Below are 21,613 nucleotides of genomic sequence, written 5' to 3'. Positions count from 1 at the left end.
GCTTTCCTGGCCTCTCAGAGTCAAATAGGCCTTGTCCAATGTCAACGATGCATCTTGGGAGAAAAATGAGTCTGATGTGCCAGTACAGGTGCTTGGGGGACAGGAGGGGCAGAGACCCGGGGCAGTTCATGGGTCCAGGCATGGCTTTAAACAAGCCCCTCACCTCACGGAGCACAGAGTGTCTCCCTCTGAGGGACACACAGTGAGTCCTCAGCACCCCGTCTCATTCCCTCAGAGTGGACGTGGCCTGCCCAGGCCTGTGCAGCTGGGCTCTGAGCCAGGCTGGGCCACGATGCCTTCCTGTTCCCGACCTGGTTGTTATCAGGACCCCATGGCCTTGGGTCCAGTGACCCTCAGGGGAGCCAGGCTCTTCTTTCAACCCGTTCCTCCCTCTCTGCCTCCATTCCCCCTCCATACCGCAGGGCACGCGGGGGCTGTGAGATGGCATCTGGAAGATGGTCAGGGGATGGGACCCACTTTGACCCTCTGCACCTCTCCCCTCTTCCCTGCCGAGCCAGAGGCCACTTTGGTCCACGAGCCCGAGTGCCCTGAGCAGCCCACATCTCCCAGGCTCCACAAAGGCGACTGTCATTTGAGGCAGCAGATCTGTCCCCGCTCTGACTCTGCCCTGCAGGTGTCTATCCCTCAGCCCAGACAATCAAATATGGAAAAGAGCCTGTAACAGGAAGTGCAGACTGCATGATTCTCCCCTACGGGTGGCCCCACCTGGGCTCCACTGATTTCATTAGCATTCCCACCCCCCTGGGCCCACCCAGGCCCCCACTGGAGGGAAGGGGAGGGGGCGGGAGCAGGAGGGTTAATTTCAAGAATCTTATTTTCCTTTTCTGCGTTGAGGATGGAACCCAAGACCTTCTCCACACCGGGGAAGTGCCCTACCACTGAGCCACATCCCCAGTCCTAATTTCATGAACTGGGACCTCGTTCTGAGAAGGCCCTGGCTTGGTGACGCACATGTTACCCAGGGGCCCACCCTTGGAGCCCACCCTGCACCAGCACAGGCCCAGGTGAGTGTTTCATTCATGCTCACCTGGACGTCCCCCTCCTCCCACCCTGGGCGAGAACCAAGGAGCGCAGGGCATGGTGCCGCACACCTGTCATCCCAGTGACCGGGGAGGGTCAATCAAGAGGATCACAGGTTTGAGTATAGCCTCAGCAAATTAGCCGGGACCTAAGCAATTTAGTGAAAACCTGTCTCAAAAAATTAAAAGAAAATTAAAATAAATAAATAGAAAGGGCCAAGGATGTGCCTTCGTGCTAAAGCACCCTTGGCTTAAATCTCTAAAAAGAAAAGGCCTGGAGCATGCAGACACACCAGCTCAGAGGGTTTCCTTGTGCAGCACTGGAGACGGAACCCAGGGGTGCTCTGCCACTGAGCTACATCCCCAGTCCTCTTTTTAAATGTTTATTTTGGGACAGGGTCTCACTAAATTGTTCAGACTGGCCTGGAACTTGCCATTCTCCTGCCTCAGCTTCCTGAGGATTCTAGGTCACTTCCTGTCTTGTGTAGGCTGTCCCTTCTGACTAGTGGATATCCCAGTCTTGCTCTTACCCCTCCGTGAAGAACCCTCCCCTCACTGGCCCAGAATGGCCTGGGGCATGACTGCCTCTCCCAGCTCTTGCCATCAGCGATTAAGCTGGCCTGTGCCTGGCACCACAGGTGCTCAGTAAACTCTTGGGGTGGAGGGATGAAGGGTTCTGAGCCTCCGGCCTTTTAGCCTCTAGGAACACAAGGGTTAAGGCCCAGGAAAATGAAGGCCTAGAACCTAGTTTTTGACATTACAGGGCAGAAGTATAATTTAAAAATAGTTCGTGGGGCTGGGGATGTGGCTCAAGCGGTAGCGCGCTCGCCTGGCATGCGTGCGGCCCGGGTTCCATCCTCAGCACCACATACCAACAGAGATGTTGTGTCGGCCAAAAACAAACTAAAAAATAAATATTAAAAAATTCTCTCTCTCTTTAAAAAAAAAAAATAGTTCGTGACATCTTGAGTGCGGGAGATGGCATGTCATCACTGTTCTTGGCCATGGGTCAAGGGTATTTGTGTCCAAGGCAACATGGTGGGGGGCCTTGCTACTGGAAGAGGGTGCTGGGCCTAGTGAGAACCAACCAGCCCAGCTGCCCAGGCCTGGGCAACCTCCCCAGAATCAGGTAGGGCTGGGACACTCCCTGGCCATCTAGAGGGCTTCCGGTCATCACCCTTGAGCACCCCTTGGCTCACAAGCTCTGTGGCTGAATAGATGGATGCCCTCAGCCTCGGTGACACGACAGAGAGGCCAAGAAGGCCAGCCAGCCGTCCAGACCTCATGGGCAGACAGGGGTGGCTTTGAGTCATGATTGAGACTGAGGTCCTGAAGTGAGTTCTGCTGCCCCACTCACAACCGAAGGCCCTTGGGAAAGTCACTGGACCTCTCTGAGTCTTGGCTGATGCAGGTCCGTCAGTGAGGCCTGCGTGAGGCGCTGCACGTGAAGCACGGCGGGCCAGGCTGTCCTGGGAACTCTTCCTTTCCACACGGAGCCCCAGCACTCCCACGACCCTTTGGACAACAGCCTCCCCCAGGGCCAAGGGTCCAGGGCAGCCTCACGGGCTCCAGCCAATCAGCACCCAGCTTCTCTCGGTTCAGAGGTGGGCCGGGGCCCAATCAGGGTATAGGGAGACTTTTGCTGGGACTTCTGGCATCTTTTCTTTGGCTTCGTGTGAGTGAGTCTGTCTCCAAGCCCCATGGGGGTGCTGAGAATCGAACCGGTTCCTCCCACATGCTAGGCAAGCGCTCCACCACTGAGCCACAACCCACAACTGGTTTTCTATGCGTCTTAGGTGACGGCCCTGACTGGCACACCACCTAAGCTCCTTGTCCTCGCTCTGGCAGAAGTAGAATAGTGTGCCCCCTGCTCCAGGAGCCCCTTTCCACCCTAGGCTGCAGCCAGCACTGCGCCCAGGGACTTGGGGACCCGCCTCGTGAATCCTCTTTACTCGCACACCCCCGGCCACATGGGCGGGTCAGGGGTCCCCCTCCAAGCTAGGTTTGGAGGATAATCTGTGCGGCCTGTTGGGGGGCTCTGGTCAGCTGCAGCCGTGTGCCGTGGGGTGGGCAGGGACAGGGTGGGGTGTTCTGGATTCTGGAGTGGGATGCTGCCTCTGCCCGCTGTGGTGGGAGGGACTCCCCGGCTCTGACATCTGACAGCCGATTGGTGGGTGTCTGTCTAGAGCCTGCGCTTAGTAGGGGGTCATGAAGCGTTAAATAAAGGAGCCTCCATTTCTCATCTGTGAAATGGAGATTTCGACAGCCTTCTATAAAGAGGAGGAAGGTCCTGCTGGTCTAGTGCTTCGCCTGTAGTGGGGGACCTTGAAAGGAAGGAAGCGGGTCCCAGCAGGGGCTCCTGTGGACAGTGACATCACCCAAAGAAGCCACTTTAAGGACGGTGTGGCAGGCTCAGCGCAGCGCGAGGCTGAGCTCGGCGGGAGGCCTCGCAGGCAAAGCCCCGCCCTCAGGCTGTTCCGGACCCTGCGCTCAGGCCCGGCTTTGTGTGTCTGCTGTGCCAAAGGCTGAGGAGGACTGCAGATACCCGAGCAGTCCCCCGGGAGCGGGCAAAGCCACTGCCCAGAGCGGGTGGAGGCCGCCTGCGCTCCCCCTCTGGCTCGGTCCTGAGCTTGCCAACAGACAATGGGGACAGACCAGCGCCTGCTCTCGCTGCCCCGCCTCGGGGTGGGACTGGGGTGGAGGGACAGAGATTTTGCCTTAATATGGAGCTAGTTTGGGTTGGGACACTTCCTGATCCCTATGCTGGGAAGATGAGGGTCCCTGGGGACCCGCAGCCGCCAGGGGTGTGGCTGGGTCCTCAGTTCATCCTCTCTCTGGGTCCCCTACCGCGAGATCCTAACAATAGCAACGGCAGTAATAATAAGGACAGGAGGAGCCTGCCATGTGCCCAGTGCGCCTATCCCCTTCCTCCTCAAAACCCACACTTCTGGGTAGGTGCTGTCATTGTCCCTGCCTTACAGATGAAGAAACTGAGGCTCGGGAAACTCCTTGCCCCAGGAGCCCAGCGGAGCCAGTCTGACTCCATGGTCCCTTTCCGGGCCACAGACAGCTGGCCAGCAACTCCCCGGAGCTGCCACCTCCTAACCACACCTCTTCCTCGGGGATGTCCATACCCATGGGAAAGTGGAAAGAGGAAAATTCGAGTGCCCAGAGTGGCCCCTCTCCGGTCCATTGCTGTTTCCCCCGTTTTGAAGAAGACAGGAAACTCTTCCGTGGTTCCCCAGAGAGCCCCGAAGCTGCCAGTGAGACCTCCAGGACTCTCAAGTTCCTCCGCCAGGGTCCCCGAGCTGGCCTTGCATGCCAAAGGGGATGCATCCTGCCTTTGGCCTCTCTGAGAATGGGCCTCTCTTATCCTGCCTCCTCCCGACCAGGCCTCCCTTCCCACACGTCTTCCCGCCCTCAGACCACTTCGATTTCCATCTGGTTTTGGTTTGGAGGGCGGGTTTATGGAGAAGCAGAGAGCTGGCACCTACGGCCATAAACCTGATCTGTTCACTTCTTTTCTTGTCCCCCAAGCTCTGGGCATTTCCCTCCTCTGCCATCTGCCTCCCAAAACCCCAGGGCTGCTTTGTCATGGGGAACCTGCTTCAGACGGCTACTGACATGGGGTCCTGGGCAGAGAAGGAAGCCAGGGTCCAGATCAGCTTCCCTCAGAAGGCGAACAGCACGTCTGCGCCAGCTTTGCAGGGCCCAGGACTGGTGGCGTGTGGAGTGCGCATGCGTGTTCATGCTCTAGCCAGGCTGGGAGGGTAGGGGAGAGCCCTCCGGACGCACACCCGAACGTCCCAGCCTTCTCCCTGGGCTCTCTCACCCCCAGGTCTCCTGGAAGTTGCAATTAATCTCTAATTTGAATTTTTAACCTCAAACACCACATTATAAAAATAGTTGTGCTGTGTTTTATAGATGGTATTTGTCATGAAATTAGACACGGTTACAGTCAGTGCCGTGGAAAACAAAGCAAGACGCCTCCTCCCGCTCTGGAGTGGCGGTCAGGTCCAGCGGCAGCGAGGCGGCAATTCAGCACTGTCCCTCCCAAGAGGGGTCCCCAGGCAGATCGGGCAGGGACAGAGGGGTCTGGGTCCTGTGACGTTGGGGGCAATGGGCTGGTCAGTGTCCCCCTTGGGGAAAGTAGAGTTAGGTTTCAGCAAAGCCCCCGGGGCAGCTGCTGGGGCCCACTGGCTTAACTCGGTGCCCCTGCCTGCGGGGGGAGGTGGCTGGAAAGCTTCTCCCACCCCAGATTTTCCATCTGTGAAGGAAGTCCCAAACTGCATCCGCCCCTCCTCCTGAGGGACAGGGAGGGGGCCCAGTAGGCACAGAGCTGAGCTCCCACCTGCCTGACCTCATGGACTCCCCTGAACAGCCCAAGCCCCGGGTCCTTCCATCTTGCCGAAGAGAAATTCCAGGATCAGAGAGATGAGCACGTTTCAAAATAGCTCAGCAAGTGAGGAGGAGGCTGAGGCCAGAATCCCCACAGTACCCCTAAGGGTACCTGCAGGAGCTCTCTGGGGCTGGTCCTATCTAGGCCCGCGTCACCTCAAGCTGCATGGGGACAGTGGGGGCAGTCCCAGCTTGCCTGTCTGCATCCAGGACAGCTTGGTCTTGTTTAGCAAGCCCTGCTCTAGTTCAGTGGAATCTTCTGCTGCCCACCGTAAAGGAACCCATGGAGGCAAGGTCACAGGGAGACTGTCCTGGGCTCTGGGCCGGCATGGTGGAGAATTCCTGCAGACAAAGGCCCCTGACCTGCTGGCCCTGGAGTCTCACTGCGTAACCCGACTTGCTGGGCCTCAGCTGGAAAACGGGGCCAAAGGACCGCCACCTCGTGGAGCTGGAGATGTCCAATGAGACGATCCACACAGAGAGTAAAACGTGTAGCACAATTAATGGTCCACACTGTCAGGATCATGGTGACGGAGATGAAGGAGAGCACCTGCCACCTGCACCCATCTTCCAGGTCCCCCTGCCCCAGCACCTGACCCGTTGTCCCCTGGGGTCTGCAGCCGATTGCCTGGGACGGCCTCCTCTGCTGGTTAGTGGAACTCTGTCTCTGGGTCTTTGTGCATCTGTGACCCACAGCCCTGATGCTGAGCTGCTGGCATCATGCACTTGTTACCAGGGATGGCGCTGGCCTCCCCTCCTGCACCCCGCCCACTCTCCTGATGGGTGCAGGGGACTGGTGAGGCCCACACAGGTGGGGCACAGGAACCTGCCCACCCCTGGCTGAGGGCTCCTGGGCCTTCCCAGAAAGGTGGAGGGACTTGTCCACAGCCCCCAGGTCCACGCTGCCCCAGGGGGCCGAGGAGCTCTCCCTGTCCTGCCAGGAATCCAGACCCCACTCTTCCCAGGAGCCACTGAGCAGGGGCCTGGGCCTGATAGGCTGCGGCAGCCTGTGATCAGTCCCCCGTGGAGACGAGGGCATCCCAGGAGGCCCTGGGAAACTGGGATATGGTTGTTGCCCCCACAGAACAGGGGACACTTGCCCTCTCAAGAGCCCCTGGGGAAGGCCTGGGTAATCCAAACACTCCAGACACCTGCAACAGAGGAAGGACTCCACTGCTCTCAACCGTGGAAAATCTACGCTATTTATTGTTCTGCTGCTGGGGATTGAACCCAGGGCCTCGCACTGGCTAAGCTGGAGCTTTGCCCCAGCGCCTGAAAATGGCAAAGCTTGAACAAAAGGGGCTTGCTGGACCCTCTCCTGATCCTTCTGCTCCTGGAACAGCCACGCTTCTTCCCACCCCTGAGCCTCTGCATGTGTCCCCTCCACCCAGAGCAGTCATTCCTCACTTCACTCATCCCTTGGGTCCCTACTGCAATTCCACTTCCTCCAGGAAGGGACCCAACACACCTGACCAGGTGGGAGCCTCATGGTCTGCTCTCAGCAGCCGGGCCCTTCCCCGTCTCCTCCAGTGCCAGCCAGGACTGGCATGTAGTAGGTGCTCAACGAACATGTGGGATGGGGGGGTGTTCCCAGGGCGCCTCCCCCGCTTTCTATTCCCTGGGGAAGGCAGCCCCCCGAGTCCGCTCCCGCAGACATGAGCTTGCTGGACCAGCAGGCGCCTTCTAACAGCCAGCCTCCTCTGCTGTCAGGTCTTTGCCTTTCTCTCGTCCTTCCTGGTGGAACCGGAGCAGAGTCCCTTTTTACTTCTTGTCAACAGCAACTTGGGACGCTCTCCTCCGCGGGCTGCGGTGGCTGGGCAGCTGGCTCTGCGGGCGAGGCTGCCCTTCAATTAGAACATGACTTCTCTAGGAAACAGAGCTTCCTGAAGCCGGCCCCTCCCTAGCTCTCGCGCCCACTGCCCCACTGTGCCGCCGGTCAGCGTCCGCTCAGTGGCTCCCGGGAAGAGTGGGGTCTGGATTCCTGGCAGGACAGGGAGAGCTCCTCGGCCCCCTGGGGCAGCGTGGACCTGGGGGCTGTGGACAAGTCCCTCCACCTTTCTGGGCCTCTGCTCTGTAAGCAGAGCGAAGGCCTCACCTCCCTCCCTCACCTGCAGAGAATCCAGCCAGAGGCCACAGCACGTCGCAGCTGAGAGCAGGCGGCCATGTTGCTCTGAGCGCAGCCCCATGCCCGCAGGGCCAGGCCCGCCTGTCCTCGGGTCTCCCGCACAGTGCCCACGACGACAGACCTGGGCCCTGAGTGGATGAGCGGACAAATGAATCCTGTCCAGTTTTCTTGGAGCCAGAAAGCAGAGCGTATATCGGTGGGAGCAGAGGAGTTCATGTTCCTGGCTCTCAGGACAAGGCAAAAGGGTCCCTTTTCTGTGGCTTCATCACAAAGGGAAATGGAACACAGTGCCAATTTGTCTTTCCTCCCAACTTTGGGCTGTTTTCTCTGGACTTCTTCCCCCAGTCTGGGACGTAGCCCTTCCTCTCCAGGTTTGAGCTGTGAGGCTCATGTTTCTGGTTTGGGGGAGGCACCCAGTCTCCCAACACCCAACCTGAAATGATGTCCGTAGCTAGAGCCTCTCTGGCTTACAAGGCCACAGGGTCGGTGGGGGGCACTTTGCAGGGATGCACAGCCTTAGCCTGTGTGGTCTCAGGCAAGTTGCTAAGCCTCTCTGAGCTTGTGATTACTCTCTGTAATCAGGCAGCAGACACCCTTTTCAGCACTGCTCACGAGCTCAGCTGCCAGCACCCTGCATCCATCATCTCCCAAATCTTGGAGAGCTGGTGCCACGAGACAGGATTCTCCTCCTATACCAAGTGTGGAACTCAGAGACGAGGACCTAGCAAGGCCTCGGCAGATTCAGGCCCTAGCTGGGACTCAAACCCTGGCCTCTGGTTCCAGCTGTGCAGCCCACCACCCGGGGAACCCTCCCCTGCACTCAGACGCCCCCACCCCAGCCAGAGGACAAGGGAGAATGAGAGAGGGGAGAAGGAGCTCCCAGCGCCTGCCTGCCGGGTGCAGGAGGAGGCCTGGAGACAGGGGCTCCCAGGCGCTCCCCAGGGCCTGCGCCCCCTGGTGTGGGGGCAGACCAAGCCCGCCCCGCTGCCCACTGGCTGGACTGGCCGCCGGCGGCCCCATCTTGAGAGCATTAGGGGCTGCTGTTCACAGCTGTTTTCTGTTACGTGTTATTTGTTAGTCTAATGAAAGGAGGTGCATGGCTTTCAAGACCTCGGCCCTCGGCGGGGTTTTATATGGGAGGCCCGTGCACAGCTCTGGCGGCGGGGAGGCCGCAAGGCCCCGGCCAGGCGCGCCCGCCTGGCGGCTCCCACTTTGATTCAGAGGTTTACAGCCATCCGCGTGGTAATTCCAGCCCTGGTTAAATGTCATTTTTAATAACGCCATCTCTGGCGTGTGAACATCGGCGCCCACGGCAGGAAGGGAGGCCAGGGGTGGGGAGACCCGCGGCCAGGAAGGACCGACAAGGGGACAGGAGGAGGGGGCCAGAAGAAGGCTAGGAGAAGTGGCCGTCTCCTTGGGGACAGTGCATGCCCACCCCAGGGGCACCCCTGGAGGGGAGCCCGTGGGAGCTGTAATGGGCAACAGGGTGAGGGTGGCCAAGGGGCGGGGCAGGGAGCCAGGAGGGGACTTTTCAGTGGCCATGGTGGCAGGGACCCCAGTTCTGCAGGTAGGGGGAGTAAGGACAATGACCCCCTTCCCCCAACTCCTTGGGCCTCCGAAGGCGGGTACCAGGGGGTGAGACTGCTGTGGGTGGCTGAGAAGAGCTGTCCCTCCTCACCCCACAGGGTGGCTTCCTGCAGCCAGGTCTGGGGGTGGGTTCAGCCTCCGAGCAGCTCCCTCCCTCTCCTGGGCTCCAGCCCTTCCTCTGGAAGCTTCCTGAGCCTCGCCAACCTCTGCCCCCTGCGGCAGCCTCGCCAGCCCTCTGTGGGAAGATGGAGGTGAAGGGGCACAGCAGCTCTGGGGAAGCCTTCAGCAGGGTATAAAAATCATTGGGGGCCCCGTTAAATGTGGAGGTCCAGGCCCTGGAGCCAGAATCTGATGTCATCAGCTGGGACACAAACTTCAACCAGCTCCCTGGGTGATTCCAAGGCAGCCATTCGTGGAAGCTCATAAAATATGGCCAGAAACACACGGCCCAACCCTCTTGTTTTGCACACGGGGCACTGGGCTCAACCCAACAACGAGGCGTGCCCGGGGTTGGAGGGTCGGCCGAGGCCAAGTGGGAGCCCCGATTTCCGAGCCCTAGTTGAGGGCCCCTGACTGCATCTCAAGGCTCAGAAGCACCTGCTCAGCTGTGGCTTGGAGGGTCCCTCTGTGGATACTTCCTGGCCTCCAGGTTCTTAAGCACCTGCCCTTTTCAGGCCTCGATCTGGCACCACCTCTGTCCAGCAACGGCCTCTGGGCTCCCTCCAAGCCCGCCCAGCGACCCTCCAGACTGGGGCTTCCGGCTGCCCATCCCACACACAGAAAAGCAGAACTGATCACAAAGAGACCAAAAATAATATCTTCCAGAGCCTGCTTCATTTTTAGGACACAATAAAAGATATCATTACCCGTAAGGGGCCTCACGCGGACTATGTCCTGTCATCACAGTGGTCCCCAGGAGCCAGGCTGGGAACAAACAGCTTCCCAGATGTGGAAGGGACTCGGGCTCTATGCTTTGTCACTCCCAGGACAGCCTGAGCGTCCAGGCTGCTGGGCTGGGCCACAGGGGGCTGTGCCTGGCACCTCTGGGCGCACAGTCTCTTTCTGGGCAGCTGGGAGTCAGCTCTGCCCTGCCAGGCCAACGGGCATGGTGCAACCTGCTTCTGCCGCATGTCACCTCCCCTACTGCCGGATGCTGAGGGACACCCTGTCTCAGCGCCTCTGCTGGGTGTGGGAGCCTGGCGAGACCCCCAACCTCCCTCCGTCTAAACAGGAAGCTCTGTAGCTCCCCACTACAGCACATCGCAAGAGGCACTTGACCCCTGGCCCGCGCACAGCAAATCCGTCTGCTCATCCACTAGCTGCCTGCGGCCACCCTGGCCACCAAGAGCCTGGGTGGGATCATCCAGGCCGGACTGGAGCCTCGGGATGGGGTGTATGTGGTGTGTGTGTGCATGTGCGGCGTGGGGTGTGTGCGGGTGTGTGTGTCGTGTCTGGGAGTCGGGGACATGTGGTTCCCAAATGCCAGCTTTTGACAGGGTTCTCACCGACCTACCGCAAAGCAGGGTTAGAGAGTGTCTTAAACTAACGGGAGTCGGGCCTGAGAACCCCTTCACTCTGAAATGACAGTTCTGGAAGCTTCCTGGACAGTTGCTACAAGTGGCTCCTGTAGGCAAAACTTTCAAACCACCCACTCTGTGCACAGAGGGAGCTCCTGGCAGGAGCCACCACGCTGGGGGCAGAGGAGGTGCCATGACTGAGGAAGGAAGGGAGGGAGGAGGGATGAGCAGGGAGCTGGGGGCTGTCCCATCTGTGCTCCACAGGGACCCTCCTGGGCACTCCAAGTCCAGACAGGTGTACGGAGGGTGAGGGGTGGGGACTCTTGCCTCACTCCGTCACCTCCAACCCCCCCAAAGCTGGGCAGCCCCCACCCCGCCAGGCAATGTGACCCAGACGGGGCTGCAGAGGACCTGGAGAAGCCCCTCCCCCAGCTGCTGCACGGCCCCCCGCACGCAGCCCGCACCTGCCTGGGGGTGCACACTGGGTCACATTGCCTCAGCACTCCCGGGGCTCCGGGGTGGCTTTGGATGGTGGGGGCCAGCACAGCGGGGAGCAGGAGGCGGGGGCCGCACCGTGGGCACTCTGCTGGCCATGCGCCCGGGGGAGACCCCACCATGGCCACGCCCCTCCCCCTCACTCCCCAGGCAGTGCACAGTCACCCCTCCTGTGGGGTGTGTTCAGGGACACACGGCCCCCCAAGCAACCCCCAGGTCTGCCTCCACCCACGGTTGGCCACTGTCCTTTCAGGCTTGGGTCACCATGAAGACATGCCAAGTTCTGCCCGGTCCAACCTGACCTCACAGCCCTGCCCAGGACAAGCCACCCCAGCCCCTGGTCTCTGCTGCTCAGAAGCCCCTGGTACATGCACACAATGTCCATCCCGAAGCCCCAGTCGGTGCCGGCCCTCAAGGCCCACCCCACCTCCCTACCCCTCTCAGAAGTTTCCCCACAGCCTGGGGCAGCTCCTCCTTCACCCTCCCCAGCCAGACACTGAGCTGCGCAGGAGACGGAGGCCCAGCCTTCCCTTCCCAGCTGTGAGAGCTTGGGCAGGGCACTTAGCCTCTCTGGGCCTCAAAAAAATAGGGATGATAATCACCAGCCGGGCCTGATTTGCAGGGTCACTGCGGGCGTCTCAAGCAGCTGTCACGAGATCTTTGTTGAGCACCTACAGGGCTGGGTACCCCTACACTCAGGGCTCCTCCATAAGGGATGCCCCTTGTTCCCATTTCACAGATGGCAACGCTGAACTTCGGGGTTCTTTTTAGGCCTCAAGGGTGTGGGCAAGCAGGTGTTCCAGAGGTACCTTCCGGAATCTTCTGGGAGAAACAGCTCTAGACTGTTGAGTGCCTACCTGAAAGGAAGGCCTTGTAGGATGTTGGTGGTCTGAGGCCCCTGTGCCAGGCCCCAAGCCCCGCTCCAGGTCTGCTGCAGAGAGGGGCAGGACCCTCCTGAAACAGCAGGTGTCCTTCCGCGGACAGGGGCGGAGAGGCCCACTACTGCCCCAGCCACTGGCTGCCACCAAAGGTCCTCCTCTCCCCACTCCCGGGGCCTGTGCTGAGACGCCCTCATCTGCTTGAGAGTCCGGGCACCAGGCCCAGGCTCTGGGACACCACAAGCCCAGGGGACGGGCCACAGAGTGGCTTTCTTTAGTTTATTTCTATGCGGGATGAGAATGGAACCCAGGGCCTCCCTCAGGCCAGGCCAGCGCTCCACCACTGGGCTACGACCTCAGCCACCACAGAGCGGTCTTCTAGGCCGGGTGGGGTCGTGACCAATTAGGAAGGGTCTCATGAACACCTGTGTGCCATCTCCCATGTCCAGGTGGGACCCGGAGAAGGCCACATGTAGAGCCCGCATCACAAGCCAGGACCGGTCCTCAGGTGTCCCATGGCTCAGCCAGCTCTGGCTGAGCAGCATGACTCGGTTTCCCAGCAGGAACGAGAGAGAAGGAGGCCAGGGAGGAGAGGAGGCCGGGGGAGAGGACTCTCCTAGGAAGACCTGCTTCCAGAGAATGCTTCGCATCCCCTCAGCCCACTCCCGGCTCCAGGCTGGCTTTTGCAGATGCAGAGCAACCCAGAGTCCCCCGTGAGAACCGAACTAAGGTCCCTTCAAACTACAGAGAGGGCTGGGCCTGGGGCTGGGCCTGGGGCTGGGGCTGGAGCTGGGGCTGGGGCTGGGGCTGGGGCTGGGGCTGGGGCTGAGGCTGGGGATGGGGATGGGGATGGGGATGGGACGGGGCTAGGGATGGGTCTGGGTCTGGGGCTGGGGCTGAGGCTGGATCTGGGTCTGGGCCTGGGCCTGGGGCTGGGGCTGGGGCTGAGGGTGGGGCTGGGGCTGGCGGTGAGCACTTGCCCGGCATGTGTGAGGCACTGGGTTCATTCTCAGCACCACATAAAAAGAGATAAAATAAAGCTCTATCAACTAGTAATAAAAAAAAACAAAAACACAACTACAGAGAGTGTCCACAGGACCCGGCCAGCCCACTTCCGGAAACACCCCAAAGAATTGGAAGCTGGGGTGCGCGGCTAATTGCACACTTCGCACCAGCACTGCTTACAACAGGTAGCGAGACCCAAGCGCCCACTGAGGGGGATGAGCAAAAGCCACGCCCACACAGCACAGGACCCCGCAGCTGCAACCTGCGCCAGGGTGAACCTCTCAGAAGTCACACCAAGGGAGGTGCCAAGCACTAGGGACAAACACTGTTTGGTTCCACTTATTGGAGCCCCCTAGAGTGGCCTGATTCATAGAAAGTAGGGCAGCCCAGGGACCCGGGGCGGGGAGGCAGAGGTTACCTGTTGGGTGTGGAGTGACCGTCTGGGAAGACGTAAGAGTTCTAGGGGTGGAAGGTGGGGACCACTGCACGGCAGTGTGAACGTCCCTGACGCCAAGGATCTGTGCCGCGCTAATGGTTAACCTGGTAAAGCCTGGGCTAGACATATTTTATCACCACTAAAAAAGTTGAAAGCGAGTCTGCCTGTCTCCCAAATTCAGTGGTGCCTCAGGCCCTCCCTTGGCCCTGCCGGCCCATGGCTAGCCACCATATCACCCTGTTGGATTTGGTGGCCCCAGCTCGCCCTGGCCACCCCAGGCTCAGACTGCAAGCAGCGCAGCAGCATCCTGGATGTCTGAAAAGTGGACCCGCGGGGGATCTGCCCGGTCCCTCCTGCAGCAGGCTGGGGCCTCACTGGCCAGGGTCTCAGTTCTGCCGCCTCCAGGGCCTTTGTTGATTTTCCCAGTGTGTCCCGTCCTGGTTTCCGCCCTGCCCACAGGAGGGAATGCTTCAGAGAAACCCTGGTGATGAGCGTGGGTTCTTTTGTTGTAAGTCACTGCTAAGGCGGCGAACGAGGGTTTATTTTCCTAACGTGCTTGGCATAGCTCAGCGCCCGCACAGCCCTCAGCGTTTGATTTGGGAGGAACTCGAGACCCTGGTTTGTTCTGAGTCACGGGTGAAGCCACAGCCTCCCCGGCCAGCCCGAGGCAAAGACGGGTCTTGGGAAGTCATTGGCAGGAATGAGCGGTACTACTTGTGGCTTGAGGAAACAAAAGATTTTTAAAAACTTTTCAGAATTTCGAACCTGCTAACTCAGCAGGTTGAAAACCTACCAGATTTCCAGCCCATTCGTCTCCCTACTAAGCCCAACTTTTCTAGGAGGAATTGTGGCTTCTTTCTTGGCCAGTCTTTCTCTTTGGACCTGGAGAGAACCCAGAAGCCACAGGAAAACACACTTCCCAGCAGGTAGGAGGCCTCAGGAGGGCCCAGGATGGGCCAATGTCAGCCACAGCCCACGTGTGCTGCCCCGGGGTCTGGAGTCCTGGCACCCCCAGCCCTGGATGCCCACTTTCATAGGGTCCAGTGGTGCATGCTGTGCTCACCAGGAGAAAGGTCCCCCGCCTTCGGATCCCTCAGGTCGTGGGAATCCCTGACAGATGGCAGTGGGAAGAGGCACATGACCAGAGATGAACAGAGAGCTGTCCCTGTCCCCTCCCTCCACTTGGGTCTGCAGACCTGGACTCACCGCTGCTGCCTCACAGTCCCAGGGCAGATCTGGGTGTGGCTCCTGAGGCAGAGGCCAGCTGGTGAGCAACTCCTTGAGCCTGGCCCAGACTGTCCCAACTGACCCCACAGGGACCCGGCATGTCCTCGACCCCTCAAGACACCCCCAGTGTGCAGGAAGCCCCTCCTCAGGAGGTCTCATAGGCTCTTGGGGAAGGTGGTCAGGCCCCAGGGGGCTGCTGGGGACTCCCACCATGGACCCAGCTGCCCAGCGGCTCAGTGGTCCCATCCAGGTGCTCACATCCCCAGAGGACAGCAGCCATCTGGATGCCCGGGAGAATTCCCCTGGGAGACCTTGAGGGCCCCACCTGGGAAAGGCCCGGCCTCCTGCCCAGACCCTGCCGCCATCCCTCCTCTCCTCCCTTCTTCCTTCTCTCCCATCCCTGGTAAAACCAGGCCCTGCTCTCCTCTCTGAGGGGAGCCAGCCAGAGCCCCCGGGGGTCCACCAATGTCCTGGGGCTGTCATGGCCTTCCCCACCTGAGCCCGCTTTACTCCTGGCCCAAACTGGACCGTTTGCCTCCACCTTCTCACCAGGGGTCTAAACCCCAACCCCAGAAGGTAGAGGGAGCAGCCAGGCCTGTGCCTGGGGGGAGGGGGGAAGACACCCTGTGGGGCAGCCAGTGGCCCCTCCTCACCAGGCTGGCAGGGGCAGGGTGCCCTTGGAAGGTGCTCTGTGGAAGGCAGCAGGATGCTGTCCGAAGGACACACGTGCTCCCAGATGGGGTTTCAGACTAGGCTGAAGTCACCTCCACTGTCCCTGTCCCCCTCTTATGGGAGAATGAGGCTCCCACCAGCCTGGGCACCCCTGGAACCAAGAGGCTGGTGTAGGAACTGGGGTCCCAGAGGTGGGCGGGAAGGTAGGGGACCCAAGCCCGCTCACCCCGCAGACCCTGTGGGGGACTAGAACAAAGCCAGGTGGCCCAGAGCCCCCAGCAGGCCAGCCCACCCCCCAGGGCTAGGGCAGGGCAGGTAGGGTGAGCTGTGGGCAATCTGCCTTGCCTCCAGGGAACCGTCCTGCTGGGACCGCTGCTGCTTTATCCTCATCTCCTGCTCTCCCCACCCCCACCCCTTCTTACTGGGACTCTGTGATCCTGTGTGACTTTTTGAAAAAAGCCACTTGGGTGGATTGTTTGTTTTTAAAGCCCCTTCCTGATGACCTTTAACCTCTGCAGGGGAAGAGAGGCCCGGCTGGCTCTTTAGGGCTGAGCCCTTCCACCCAGGACGCAATCCTGGGCACACTGCAGGGTGGGGGCACACAGGCGTCAACACCCAAGGACCCTCTGCGGCAGTAGTTGGCGGGCACGGGGGACAGTTGGAAACCCAGCTGCCCCACCCCGATGCTCTGCCCCTCCAAGGCCTCGTCTTCCAGCAGTAACATGGCACCGACTGAATCGCACCCACTTCCCAGGAGGCACGGGCTGCCTCCAGGGCCGGGCGCCAGGGCAGCCCCTTCCCCGAAGTCGCACACCCACGACTTTAGGCGGCTCCAGCCGAAGGTCCCTTGCCCTAGTCCAGAGCTCCAGTCAGCGGCAGCCCGCCCCGGCTGCGGCGTGTCCCGCGCCCCAGGGTCGCAGCGCCGCCTCCCTCCAGCGCCGCACTCCGCCCGGGCCGGTCCCGCGGTCCCCACGCCCTCGGCGGCCCCGGCCCGCGCCACTCACCGTCCTGTGGCGCCGCCTCGCTGCCGCTGCTGCCCCCGGACGGCTCCCGCGCCGCGCCCTCGCGCGCTTCGGCCCTGGCCGCGGGCCGCGCCGCCAGCCGCCCGGCCGCCACCTCCTCCAGGTCCAGGAGGTGGCTCACCGTGAAGTTCTTGCGCGCCTGGGCGCAGTCGCCGGGCCCCAGCGCGGGCGGCGGCGGTCCCGGGCCCAGCGCCGGCTTGTCCAGCGCGAAGGCAGCGGCGGCCGCGCTGTCCATGCCGCGGGCGGCCCGGGGCGCAGGGCCCCGGCGGAGACGGGCGCGGGTGGAGCGGCGCCCGGTCCGCCCGCTCTGCCGTCCCGCCGCCGCCTCCCCGGCCGGCGCTGACGTACGTCGGGGCACGGACCGTCCGCCCTCCCCTCGCCGCCGCCGCCGGCCGCTCGCGCCCAAGTCGCCGGACGGGCTGCGCCGGCCACACGCCCCTCTTGAGGCAGACCTCGCCCCTTCCTCCCTCCCCTCGCCCCACCCGGCCGCCGGGAGGGTCCGTCGCTGAGCCGGCTGGAGGCGGGGCCCGGAGCCCCGAGCGCCGCCCCCACCCCCACCCCCCACCACGTCTGGGGAGCCGCGAGCTCCCGCGCGGGGTCGCTTCTTTGAACCCCGCACGAGGGGCCCGGGGGGTCAGAGGGGACAGACTGGCACCCCCCTTCCAAGCTCCTCCGCAGGTGCAGGGGGCGACTCTGAGACGGGTGACAGGGAAGATGTCCCAATTGCCAGCTCCACCCCCACTGTCCCCAGCGCTGCCCCGCCCGACGGAAAGAATCCAAGGTCCACTTGGACCACCTTGTTCGCTCCGCCCAGCCCCGAGATTCCCTCCCCCAGAAAGCTGGGATGTTGGCTGTGCCCACTGCTCCTGTTTCCCACCGGATGATATCCCAAGGAAAGCCGAGCTAGGAGCAAAGCGGTTCCCTTCAGAATTCTTAGTGTACACACAGGGGATAGGCAGCCAGAGAGCCAGACCGACAGATGGGTGACAGGGAGAGAGGGGCCGGCTTGGGTCTCAGCTCTTGTTTTTGTTTTCTAAGGAGGGCCCAGAAAAGACCCGCGGAGGGAGCAGAGGGAGACTCTGAGCTCTCTGGCTGACACTGGTCCTACCCCAGGACTGCTGCTCACTGTCCTGTCCCTCAGTCCTTATCCCCAGAAAAAAATAACCCTCCAAGAGCCTTTCGGAATGTCCTCTCTGGGCTCCCCGCAGAAAACAGGCCCTGCACACACATCCCCAGACCCGCCGGCAGCCTGGTTCTGTAGCATATGAATCACCCCCAGGATGAGGCTGAGTGGCCCCCAAAGGACTTCTGTCCTCCCGCCAGCCAGGCCAGGGTAGGCTGTGGGCCTGGAGATGGTGGGGCTCTTTGTCCTTGGAAATCTGCCCCAAGCAGTGCCCAGTGAGAAGGCTGGCAAGGAGGTGGCCACCTGCCTTCTCCCAGGGCACTGGCAGGGGCCCAGCCTATGCCAGGGCTTCCCAGCTCTACCCAGTGTGTGTGGCTGGACGACTTTCTGAGAGACTGAGTCGCGTGGAGCCCTGAAGAATGTTTGGAGGGGAGGCCTGGCTGGAGCACCCAGAAAGCCCACAGAATGGGGGTTCTCATCCCAGGACAGTGCAGGGCCCCCAAGTGGGGCTTTCCCAGGGTCAGAACAGTTTTGTGTCAGAGACCAGATTCCAGCCCAGTGTACTAGGCACGGTGTACTGCTGTGTGCCTTTAAATGGGACACCAGCCCTCTCTGAGCCCAGCTCCTGCCCTGCAGATCAGGCCACATTAAAAACCTATGGGCACAGCTGGGCGCCATGGCACACAGCTGTAATCCCAGCAGCTCGGGAGGCTGAGGCAGGAGGTTGCGGGTTCAAAGCCAGCCTCAGCAAAAGCAAAGTGCTAGGCAACTCAGTGAGACCCTGTCTCTAAATAAAATACAAATTAGGGCTGGGGATGTGGCTCAGTGGTCGAGTGACCCTGGGCTCAATCCCTGGTACCCGAAAAAGCAAAACAAAACAAAGAAAACCTATGGGCATTGTGGGGATGCTGCTGCAGGTGAAATTCTGGGCTCATGGCCTACAACATGGGGGAGCAGCCCACATCAGCCAGGGGTGCCGGAAGGGCCTGAGACACCATCTTGGTCCCATTTCCTTGTGTGACAGATGGGAAACTGAGGCAGCAAAGGCAAAGGCTGCTTCCAGAGCTGGAAGAAGCACCAGGATTGTCTGAGCTGTTTTGTTTTACAGATGAATACAGCGAGGCTCAGCAGAGAAGGGCCATGTTAAAGTGTCTTGGTGGGACTGGGGTCCACGGTGGCTTCCTGCCTCCACTTACCTGCCCGTGGCCTGTGCGTGTTGAGAGGTGACGTCCGTATCTCCCGGGGACAGTGCTGCTTGGGCGGCAGCACTCGGTTCAAATCGGGACCTTGCTGTGGACCTTTAGCAATTTACTTAGCCTCTTTCTCCGTTTCAACTACAAAAGGAGCTGTTAGGGTCCAGGTACTAACCTGAGTTGATGGAGGCGCCACACTCAGGTGTACTTAGTGAGCACTCGGCAAGTGCTGGGGACGGAAGCCAGGGCCTCTCACATGCTGCCACTGAGCCGCACCTGAGCCCCACGACGATTATTTTTGGAACATCTACTCCAAGAAGTAGAGCAGGGCGTTCCAGCCTCACCCTCTGGAGCTGGGGAGATTTGGGTTTGAATCAGTTCACTGCCATTCCCTAGCTGTGTGGCCTTGGATAGGTCATCTGCTCGCCTTCCCTGAGTCGGCTCCACCGTGGGTGAAGTCGGGGTGCAAAAGGAGCCAGGCCAATGGCGCTGAGGCTGAGCCGTCACTACCTTGCCGATCCTTGGAGGAGGGCAGGGTGGTACAGGATGGCAGGGAGGGGCAAGGCTGCAGCTGTAGTCACAAAGCTCAGCCCTTGAGCAAGAGTTTCAGACCCTGATTCAGCCTGGAAATGTACCTAAGGCAATGTCATTTAAACAGGGAGGTGAGAACTAAGGGATAGGCCTAACAAATAACTAATTTCTGTAGAGGTGTGGATGCAGCTAAGATGCTCACCCAGAGTCAGGGATGGAGGCCAACGGGAGCCCAGTTTTTGGTTACTGATCCTGGCACCACTCTGGGCAGCAGGGATGGGGAAATAGAAGGGGGGCCAAGAGGGATCCTGCTCTGGTTAGCTGCTGCTCCCTGGAGGCTGGGTCCTGGGTCTCATCTTGAAAGAAAATGCTGACTTGCCTTCATCTCAAAAGTTTATGTGTTAAAAACATTTTTTTGTTGTTGTTGTTACAGAAGTAATATCACTGAGATTTTTAAAAGCATAGGTAAACTTAGGAAAACAAAAATACTAGTATCTCACTCCCAGAGATTCTTGACACACAGCAGACATTCAAGACATTTTAAAAAGTTGGTGTGCTGGGCGGGTGGTGCACACCTGTAATCCCAGTAGCTCTGGAGGCTGAGACAGGAGGATCAGGAGTTCAAAGCCAGCCTCAGCAATAGTGAGGCGCTAAGCAACTCAGGGAGACCCTGTCTCTAAATAAAATACAAAATAGGGCTGCAGATGTGGCTCAGTGGTCGAGTGCCCCTGAGTTCAATCCCCGGTACCAGGAAAAAAAAAAAAGTTGGTGTAATGAAAGAAATTAGAAACAATCATCCTATTTATTCAATATTGAATTGAAGGCCTAGAAAAAGCAATAAGACAAGAAAAAGGAATGACCTAAAATAATTTTTATTTAATCTCTCTCTAGTTAGAGAGATGGAGAAACACAGTATATGTCATAAAAGTAGAAGTACATCATACCAACCATTTTGTAACCTGCTTTCTGTATCTTTAAATAATCTTGTTCACCATTATTTTTAATGAAAGCCTAGGAATACATTATTCCCTATTGTTATGCATCAACAGTTGTTTTCTTAAGAATAAATACCTAGAAATAGACTATGTGGATGTGATAGACAAAGGATGACCTTCCAAAGATGTTGACATCAGAATCTCTAGACCCTGGAAATGGGTCAAAGCAGATGAATTAAGGTTGTGATTAGTTGACCCTGAAATAAGGAGGTTATTCTGGATTATCCAGCTGGACCCAATGCCTTTTTTTTTTTTTTGTACCAGAGATTGAACCCAGGATGCTTTACCATTAAGCCACATCTCTAGCTCTTTTTATTTTTTATTTAGAGCCAGGGTCTTACTGAGTTGTTAGGGCCTCACTAAGTTCCTGAGGCTGGCTTTGAACTCACCAGCCTCCTGCCACAGCTTCCTGAACTTCTGCAATTACAGATGTGCACCACCTCGCCTGGCCCAATGTTATCTTAAAAGCCAACAATCAAGGCAGGCATCCTCTAGGAACTGGGGAAGCAGGAAAAAGCATTCTCCTCTGCCTTCTCCAGAAGGCCCTACCCCAGAGCCTCCTCTGGCACCCTGATTTTCACCCAGGACCTCTCGCGTCCAGAACTGTAAGGTAATAAACGTGTATTGTCGAAAGACAGAGGCGTGCAGCCCAGCACTCGCCTACCATGCATGAGGCCCGAGTTTGTGTGACAAGATGTTACAGCAACAAGTAGAAAATCCGCACACAGGGTCAAAGATTCTGCAAGAAAGTTTAAGACTTTGGGCTCTTTTTCCATATTGCCTCCAAAAAGGTTGCACCCGTGTCCGTTCCTGGGGGCTTCTCGGGTTCCTTGCTGGCATGAGCTGCTGTAATCATTCCCCTTGAATTTCATAGGGCATTTCTGTGTTCCAATCTGCGTATCCTGAACTATTGCTGAAGGTGTCTTTGGTACAGAGTGGCCACTTGCTTTTCTTATTGGTGAAGTGTCTGTTTACAGGCTAACCTGGGACAGTTCTGTTTCTGTCCTGCACTGAGCTATATCAGCGTCTTCTGTAGCCCTTGCACCTCCGAGTGACCATCAGTCAGTCACTCAAGGCCCGGGCCCCCGTCACAGACAGACAGACAGATGGAGACAAGGACAAGATGGATTCCCGCAGCCCGGGCTCACCTGACCCCACGCGAGGGGCTGTCTGGAGGAGGCCGTGGGGCAGGGACGGCACACAAAGGTCCTGGTGAGACCGTGGTCACTGCTGCGCGTCTGGGGGATCATAAACACCACAGGCAGATGTAACTCAGACGTGACCAGGCGTGACCGTGACAGATCACAGCATTCTGTAAATATTGTGTCAGGCTGTGATCACAGCGGGCTCCCTGGTCACCCCAGGCCCC

The 21,613-nt window shown here is 59.3% G+C and overlaps 1 protein-coding gene across 1 annotated transcript in view; it reads right to left on the bottom strand.

Moving 5' to 3' along the window:
- Prrx2 (paired related homeobox 2) overlaps window positions 1-16,637 on the bottom strand; it is a 33,026-nt gene extending 16,389 nt beyond the window's left edge. The window contains exon 1 of the mRNA XM_027944042.2: window positions 16,385-16,637. Coding sequence (XP_027799843.1) covers window positions 16,385-16,637 — 253 coding nt within the window. The remainder of the gene's footprint in view (window positions 1-16,384) is intronic.
- Window positions 16,638-21,613: the final 4,976 nt, after the last annotated feature.

Source organism: Marmota flaviventris, chromosome 13 (assembly GCF_047511675.1).
Source record: "Marmota flaviventris isolate mMarFla1 chromosome 13, mMarFla1.hap1, whole genome shotgun sequence".
Classification (NCBI taxonomy): Eukaryota; Metazoa; Chordata; class Mammalia; order Rodentia; family Sciuridae; genus Marmota; species Marmota flaviventris.
Note: the sequence above shows the minus strand (reverse complement) of the source record. Positions and strands in the feature narration are given on the sequence as shown.